The 9,174-nt window shown below is 45.2% G+C and overlaps 1 protein-coding gene across 1 annotated transcript; it reads right to left on the reverse strand.

Annotated features, from left to right (window-relative positions):
- Window positions 1–2,237: 2,237 nt before the first annotated feature.
- Window positions 2,238–7,310, reverse strand: LOC112113459 (regulator of G-protein signaling 16). Its single transcript, XM_024209748.2, has 5 exons — window positions 7,241–7,310; window positions 5,733–5,834; window positions 4,881–4,942; window positions 3,204–3,370; window positions 2,238–2,911 (listed from the first exon to the last, which is right to left on the reverse strand). Exons 1-5 carry the CDS (start codon window positions 7,279–7,281, stop codon window positions 2,711–2,713), a joined length of 573 nt encoding a protein of 190 aa, XP_024065516.2. The 5' UTR covers window positions 7,282–7,310; the 3' UTR covers window positions 2,238–2,710.
- Between the last annotated feature and the right edge of the window lie 1,864 nt (window positions 7,311–9,174).

A 9,174-nucleotide genomic window follows, 5' to 3' on the forward strand; every position in this document is an offset into this window, starting at 1 on the left:
CATCATGATATTGTGTTAGCCATGCAATCAGAACAATGTGTATCTCAATAGCATTATGAAGCTAGTTCCAGTTGTGAAAAATAAATAATAAATATTAAAGCAGCTAGAATCTCCTGAGAACCCAGCTGGAACCCATGAAGACTCAGAGGTAGAATGGGAAGGAAGAAGAGAGGAGGATGCAGAAGAGAGTCCAGCCACTAGTTCTTGAGATTCTTCAAGCCACTAGCCAGACAAATTGCAATAGGAGGACACCACTAATGATCCAGGGCAAATTCTCTGTCCTTACTCAGGCAAATGCTCATGGAAGTCAAGAGGAGGTTGTTTGGGCAAAGAATGAGTAACAACTGAGTAAGGATCTCAGGATTTGGCTTCTGTGAATGAATTGCTTCAGGTAAGATTGCACTATGCTTCTGTCTTACCAGGAAAGTTTGCTCAAGGCAGGTTTTCAATGAAAACACCTGAGCCTGATCTACACTAGTATTTATACTGTTGCTAGCACCAGTGTAGCTGCACCCTCAGTGTCTGAATAATTATCTAATCCAGCTAATGGATCTGTAAATACCTAATCAGGGTGGGATTCTGAAAATCAAGTCTTGTGCCAGAAGTCTCAGCAAATGAAATGTTCTACAAGCCCCTCAGAGAAGCGTTGGGCAGCAACTTCTGGTTAAATGGGTTCTTCCAACCACTTTCACTGTCTCAGAGCTTTATGCTTAGCTTCACCTCACAGAACTCTATTTTGTGTGGATCACTAAATGCAAGTAACCTGCTCAGTATTCTGCCTATTGATTTCACCAGGTAGAGGACTTAAGCCCAGATTTAAAACCAAGGGAAATCTCCATATTTCCTCTTCCACATTTCATTCAAGGACCTATTTTACTTTCTCTGTAGGCACATGCATGAGAAACAAATTCCACGAGCCTATTAGGGGAAGATTGTGCGGAGAAGAGGTCTCTCTCCTATTCTATATTTTGCAGGGCTCCTTTCACGGCAGTTGAGGCAGAGGCACAGGGGAGGAGGCATGGTCTTAGGCCTGGTCTACACTAACCCCCCAAGTCGAAGTAAGGTACGCAACTTCAGCTACGTGAATAACGTAGCTGAAGTCGACATACCTTACTTCGAACTTACCGCGGTTCAGACGCGGTCCACACGGGGCAGGCAGGCTCCCCCGTCGACTCCGCGGTACTCCTCTCGTTGAGATGGAGTACTGCAGTCGACGGCGAGCACTTCCTGGTTCGATTTATCGCGTCCAGACCAGACGCGATAAATCGAACCAGGAAGTTCGATTTCCAGCCGCCGAACTAGCGGCTAAGTATAGACCAGCCCTTAGTGAGCTTCTGTATTTGAAGAAGGCACATAAAAAGAGGAGCCCCGGCACAATCACCAAAGGGCACATTTTGCAGGTGAAAACACAAATGAAAAAAAATTATGGGAGTTAGTAGCCTAAATACCTTTAAAAATCTGGCCCTTTGGGCCTTTTTAAACATCACTCTCCAATTTCACACTCCTACAATAAATCTATTAACCCTCCTCTTTCCCATGTCTTCTGAAAAAACAATGCCAGCCCTGACCAATTAGGACTCCAGCTGTTGCCACTCTTGTGCCTCATCCTTTTACTATACTGGAGTTCTCTCTACCTACTTCTCTTGGGTTTTTATGTAGTGCCTGTCACCATGGTATCTAAGGACTGTGGTATCTACAATAAATCCAATTTCAGTTGTAAGCTCCTCAGGGCAAGGGCTTATCCAAAGTATATACTTTGTAAAGTGCTGTGCTCATCTATGAAATTTTATCGACAACAATAAAAAAAAGTGGGGCATGCAATCCAAGATTGCACGCAACAATCTAGAGGACCAAAACATGAGCTCATGTAGTTTATATGAGGGGGGGGGGGAAATGTTCATGCTATGCTGATGTCTTATTGGAAGGAGGTGTGAAGGATCACCCAGAGCATGCACTGGAGAGGGCAGAATAGAACCTGAAATCTCTCTCAATCAAAACAAAGCAGATGCAGGACTCCTGTGGCTGAAAACCCAAAGTTGTGCTTGCATCTTTATGATTTGAGATGCTGGAAATTCCAGCTGGTGCAAGAACATGCAGACAAGTTTGGGTTCATTGGCCCCAGCACTGTGGAAATTGCAAACTTCTGAGCGCTATGTATAGTTTGTAATTTGTGTCAGTATAGAGGCAGGGTCTTGAGAGCAGACTGAGGCTCTTTATGCATGTCTGTCTGTCTGCACAAAGTTCAACATCAGATGGTGGACAGTTTGGGGGGGAATTGAATCTACCCTGTTTTCAATGGAACCTGCCACTCAGGTGGAGCCTCTCATCCAGCTCCCTTCTCTCTCTCTCTCTACGTTTAGTGCAAGTCTCTTCTTGCATACTTTTTTCCCCACTACCCGTCACTGGAGCGCTTGCTTGCATATAAGCAACTGTCCACCCATCTCTCTCTCCCAACAGTTCCCATTTCACCATCTCCCATGCCAGTGATGGGGGACAGGTGCTTCTCCCTACAGCTCGGAGGTACATGGAAGCATTTGAGATCCTAGGGATCCTGATAAGGATAAAATCCCAGGACTTTAGCCAAAACCCCACTGCTCAGAGCTCTTTCTGCCTCAGTCGCTGTTTCTCAGGCTCCTGCCTCCTCTACCTTTGCTTCACTATGTGGCTCTTCCCCTCACCCCCCAGTTTCTGGCAGTGCAGGTGACTTGGATCAGGTATGCAACCGCTTGCTGGTGCTATGGCTGGTGATTTGCTCTGTCAAGTCCTGGTAGGAGGTAGATTTCAGGAACCTGGGATAGGAATCCTTCTCCATCAAAGTGCGGGTTTTTGCCTGTGCAGCATCGAAACAAGAAGAAGTAGCAGCTGTCAGGTTCTTCCGGGTTATTTCTCTGGTTTCATGGTCAATATTCACCTGTGAGGAAGGACAGGACACACAATATTCTTTTGGTGTGGGAACATTACCATATGGAGAGGGAAATGATTTCCCTCCATAAATAAAATGGGGTCATGACTGTAAATATTATGTATGGTCTTCTGGGAAATCACACGATGTGTCTTCCATATAAGATGGCGCTTGGCGTGTGGGAACTAATTTTCCCATTGTATGAGCGGGGAAAGCACATTACTGTCACAAACTTATGTTAAATAAGTGAAACAATTCTCAATTCCACACCATAAAATGCAAAGCTAGAAATAATTCTGACCTCTTTAGGTGCTTCATTTTGAACAAACTCCTTAAAGATCCTGTGGGCCTTGGATGACAGTTTAGTTTTTGACCGGGACTTTTTGAACTCCTCACAAGCCAACCAAAACTCAAGGTTCTCCTCACTGAACTCTGTCTTCAGGAAGGCATGGAATGTAGCCACCCCATCTGTGAAGAAAAAGGAAAATTAGATTTAGGGATGGAAGAAGGGGAAAAGGAAGCAGCTTCATACAGCTTTGGGAGATAAGGAATGCTGCCAGGTTTTAAAATACATCTTGCTTATTGAGTAATTTAGCATTATTGAAAAGTCTCTCTTGGAGTTCAGACCATGACATAATATTCTACTTCACCCTAGACAGATTCCACCCTTCTCAGATTGTTTGTTGGCCTCTGGGTTCCAATAAACCACTTTCCCACAGACAAGCATGGAACGGGGCATACCCTGTGTCTCCAGCATGTTCTGCATGTCTGACCTTCTATAATGGTTCTCCAGAGTGTATTCCCTGTGGCTTTGGAACAGATAGATAGATCTACAGAGATCTATCTAGGTATTTATATGCCCTCCACGAGTATCTGAGCAGATCTGAGTGGTGACTTTCTCCTTCTTCTTGACTCAGTTGTACAGGGAACAAGTCACAAGCAGTGCAGAAGCACACATGCCCCATGTTCAAGAGAGTCTATGAAGTCACACCTCTGAATGTATTTGTTAACCAAAATGGGTGACAAAGTTTGGGTTAGGCTGAAACAAGGAGCACATCAGTAGAGAAGGGCCTCTCCTCTGTGGAGTCATTTCTATCATGTCAGTAACATTTTCAGTCCACTTTAGTTTGAAGATTTCTCATTTCTAATGTCACTTATTTAATAGTCCAACTCCTGGGCACTGCGGCCATGTAGGAAGGAGATAACCCTCACCTGATTGCAAAGTGTATCCCTGAAAAGTACTTACGTGTGTGTTTGTGTGCGAGAGAGATTTTCTTACTGGGACTCTAGTGCATAGCACAGCCAGTAATTCTGCAAGTACAGACAGTCTGGATGGCAGGATGGATGTACTAAAAATCACACCGAATCAGTACTTCTCCACGGCTGGGCATTTCCTACCATTCTGGAGGGAAGCTGTTGAATTCTCCCTCTCTAAGAAAATTCTGAATAGTACAAGTGGTAGCATTGCCTCTCAACCCCAAAGTTGTTGAACAATATCCATTTTCATGGGTCTCTACTGAATGTCCATTGAAACTGCGATGGGTAATAACCTTAGCTGCAGGACAATTTACAGTCCAGGTTTTGACAAAGTGATACATCCCACTGACATAACATCAGCATGATAACTTTTATGCCCCAACAACATGGCATTGCATTATGATGCAACGTCTCTGCCAGAAAGAGGACCACGCCTGAAAAATAGCAACCCTACTTGGCCATGCAGCAATTCTGTTTGGTTTTTACCCAGCTTGTTCAGACAGTTATCTGCTCCACTGCCCTCTTTGCATCAAAGCAGCACTCTTAGGAGGGAGAAGGAAGCAGTTCTTAAAGACTGACCTTTCTTTTATTCTAGTCTGAGAATGGGCAAACATTACCTATTATGCTGAACTTACGCACACTGTTAACCCTTAGTCTCCCCTCCCACTCAGTCTTGGTGTACTTCCCCCTTCATTCTGTCATACAAGAGACTCATACTCACTTCTACTCTTCAGCAGGTGATCAAAGGACTTCTTCCATTCTAGTGCTTCCTCTGAGGAGTTTCTGGAGAGGAAAAGTTAAGTATTAACCTTGTTTTATGGAAACAAACTAACAAGTGTTCAATCTGGCCAAATTCTCAGGGATAGAAAAGCTCCATGACAGAGGCTACTGTGTTTAGGGGAAGAGGAGAGGATTGCAACACTCCATAGAAAACTAAAGTAAGAGACCCAGCAATCTCATTACCTCTGGGGTCTTCTCCTTCCTTTCTCTCTTTCTTTCTCCCTCTCTCTTACTCTCCCAGATGACTCGCCAGATCTTAGCTCCATAGTGTAGCTATGGCCAGTTGTTTTTCTATATAGATATTCAAAGGAGCCAATTCCAGCTGGTACAAGCTCTGGCAAAGAGTTTGCCTTCAGGGTCCTGGTTCTAAGGTTGACTACAGTCCACAGATAGAGTCCAGCAGCTGGTTGGGGGACTCCAGTAATCAGTTAAATCCACTCTGGTGTCTAGCCTGAACCTGGGACACCACACTGTGTCCCAGATGCCACTCGCTAGGGCTCCTGTTGTCCAGTCTGGTTTTATGACTGGTAGAGCTGGGTAATAAACATTCCCCTCTGAAAATTTGGGGGTGTGGCTTAGTGGGTGAAGAGCTGCGAGTTCTGCTGATGTATTGTGCTTTCTTCCTCATATGGAGAGGGGCATGAACATGATCCAATCCCAGGGCAGTCCTTGGGGACCAATATAACTCTCTCATGATACAGTGCTCTGCTGCTGTGCTCTTCTGCCTATGTCTACCCATGTACAGCAGCAGGGGACCTGTGCTGAGTTGGGGGAAAAGGCAGGCGTGGCTTACCTCAGTTTGGTGCCCTGCTCAGACGTGCTGAAGCTCTCAGCCTCATGTCCCAACTCTGGTTTATGAAGCAGGATCCCTAAACGAGTCTTGAGTTGTTTGGCTCTGAAAGACAGAAGAGCAGCAGATGGGTATGGAATAGATTCTAAGAGGCAAGGAATGGCCACTAGGGGGTGGAGGTGCATGCTCATCAAACTGACGGAAGGCCTGTTGTTAGGACAGGCTTGTTAGCATTATATCCTTACAGAAAAATGCCTCAGGATGCAATTAGCTAGCACTCTCTCTGAATCCAGCACGAATACACAGGGTCAAATTAAACACTGATAGAAACAGGCACAGCTCCATGACTCTAGTGAAGTTTCAGCCCCTTATTGCTGTAATTGGTTTAGCCCACTGTTATCTTTAGTATTAGTCATTGTGTTCCTATTTATGAATTAAAACCTTTCTTCGCCAATCCCACCCTTTGCCACCAGAAGCCACTAGAAAACGCTCAGTAGTTCCTTGGGAGATCGTTTTCTTGTATACGCTTCTCCTGTATACACATATAGAGCATGTGTGGAGGTGTTTGCCTGGTTAGTGTATAGTATAGAGGCAGCTGCCTGCCCTGTCTGGCTCTTTCATTATCCCTCTGGCTTCCTCTTCACTCTGGTGTCTGTTGGTCAATCTCTGCTCTGCTCTCCTGATCCTCTTGTCCTCAGTACTTTTTCCTTCTGCTCTGGAGTGTCAGGGAAAATAGTGAAACCGCTCTCTTCTCAACAGCAGTATTGAGAGAGCTCCCTGTCCTGCTGTCTCTGCCACACTACGCAGACAGCCCCATGCCACAGTGTCTCTGCAACACTGCTGAGCTATCTCTGGGCCACATGGTCTCTGCGGCAGTACTGGTGCAGCTGCCTGCAGTGGCGTCTCTGCGCCAGCACAGAGACAGCTCCGTGCCACAGCATCTCTGCGACAGTATTGAGATACCTCCCTGCCAGTGCATCCTTGCGACAATACAGAGACAGCTACCTGCTAGATCACCTTCTCCCTAGAGTACCATCCCTAAGAAAGGGTACAGGGCAAACGTTATTTATACTACTGCTTATACAAGGTGTCTGAGAGGACTGTTATAAAAATTATCAATTCAATGCCAAACAAGTAGCACCAGACTCTGCATCCACATCATTGTTTATTTGAAATGTTTATTTTAAATATATTTGCTGCTGTCAGGGTGAAGAAAGTTCTGCAATTGAAGGGGAGAGCAAGACAAACCTCAAGCATTTAAAAAATATAAAAGCAGCACTACCCCATCATATTGCTTACCCCTACATTCCCCTCCTCCCTGGGACTATAGTGCTAAACTATATTGCTTGAACCACTGTTGGCTATGATTTAAACACAGCGTGTGTCCCAGTTTTACAAACACAGCATCATTGCCCATGCAAAAGGGGCCATAAGGTCTGGTACTGAATCTAATATTTCTGTATCAACAAGTCCTTTATTTCCCAGAGTCCCAGTATTTCAAAACCTCTTACCTTTCCAAGCAGGTGGAAAGTGCAGCTAAACCCCGGCACATGCTGAGAACTGGGCAAGCAGGAGGGTAGGTAGCTGACAACAGGTTTAGTCCTTGTCACTGGATTGGAAAGCAACAAGCAGCTGCTGTAGCCTGGAAGCGGGGCCTGGGAGCTGTGCTTTATATCACATGGGAAGTGGGAGGGGTTAGCCACACACAACTCCAGCCTCTAGCCAACCAAAAGCTCTGACAGTAGTAAGAAAAGATAATGGTTTAGGTGGGTTTCTTTTGTGTGCGTTGAGAGGGAAGTGGGGGAGAATCAGAGCTGTCCTTGAACATCACAGTCCTAACCTGTTCCCAGATAACAGGAAAAACAGACTAATTTCCACCTATAAACTATACCTGCTATGTAAACATCAGAAGCCGCTAGCATTGTGACTGCCCCTAGACTCTCTGCCATGAAATAAGGAGGATATGCTGTTACAAGTGTGTGGAGAATGGGAAGCTTTTCTTTCTTAAAATAAAACAATCTGTTTAATATACAATATATGAAAAGCATAGCAGTTATCAGCTAAGTACCACTGGCTGGAGACCACTTAGTCCTGTCTGCAGTACAGATATGAGCATGTTGGGAGAACACCAGGTACAATGTGCTTGTCCTCACGGGGGTTTAAACAATGGGCCAGATTCACCAGTACATTCAGGCAATTTTGCACCATTCTGGCACAAGTAACTATAAGCCCAGTTTAAATGGTTTACAATCTCCAGAGCAGTGCAAAGCAGCCGCAGCCTGCGAGTGAAACAGGCCCAGTGTCTGCCTTGCATAGTCAATAGGGCAAAATGGTGTTTTAACCATGCCTCTAAATCACGCTATACATCCAAGCTGTGGCACAACTCAGAGACACTTGTTAAAACAGGGTTTGGCCTCACCTATATTTTGAAACCGTGTGGAAGGACAACTTTAGTTATCATAACCAGATCCCCTGATATGGTTCAATGTGTAGTGTACACTGGATCATAGTTGCAGACTCTGTTTCATTCTGATCTGCATGTGGTGAATGGAGAGAAGGAGAAAAGAAGAGGAGAGAAATATAGAGTAAGGGAAAAGATACCATGGTAATAGGCACAATGTAAGAACCTGAATAGGAGAGAACAGAAGAACAGAGAAAATAAAACAGGGGAAAGAGAGAATGGAGCAGGAGATCAAGACAGAAGAGCTGAAGAGAATGGGGCAAAGAGGTAGAGAAAGAAGGTCAATTTTCTGAAAATTTATCACGGTAGGGGACTGTACTGCAACCTGATAGTGCCCCCACATTCCCACAATGTTATAACAAGCAGAACGTCACTCCCTGTAAGGCCATGCCAAGGGCTCCACTGAAACAGCCAAATGCGTAATAAAACAGCTTCTGACAGAGGTGCGGCTCAAGAATCAGTATCCTGCTGCTGCACCATCTCATATGCCATATTGTACTGCAGTGCCGGAGCGAGAAAGGGAAGCAAGAGAGACCTGCAGACAGAGATCAATGGGAAACAGGGATATAGCAGAGGATAGATGGATGGATAGGATGCAATTGCCGTACCAACATTCTGTCTCAAGCAGTGACCAGTATCAGATGCTAGAGGAAGGTGTAAAACCCTTGTGGTGGACAAACATGACAGACAGACAAGCAGAGTCTAAAGCTCTCTGCTGGGGAAATGCAGTTCTCTCTCTGATGAGTAACACCTGCTCCCTCTAGTACTACAGTCACCATGACAGCTTTTGGACATTAACACTTTGTGGTTCACTGTTTTCATTGCATTCTCTGGGCATCAGAGTTCATAATATCACAGCTCTTACGTTCCTCATCTTTCAAATACAAATCTGTAAGCGGTGATTCTAAACCCGTCTGCTCCTTCCTTCCTGCCTCTCAACCAGCCCCATGGCCACTGTGAGCCCATCCACCAGGTTGGACATTT

The sequence above is a fragment of the Terrapene carolina genome, unplaced genomic scaffold (assembly GCF_002925995.2).
Source record: "Terrapene carolina triunguis isolate 2854851 unplaced genomic scaffold, T_m_triunguis-2.0 Scaffold210, whole genome shotgun sequence".
Lineage (NCBI taxonomy): Eukaryota > Metazoa > Chordata > Testudines > Emydidae > Terrapene > Terrapene triunguis.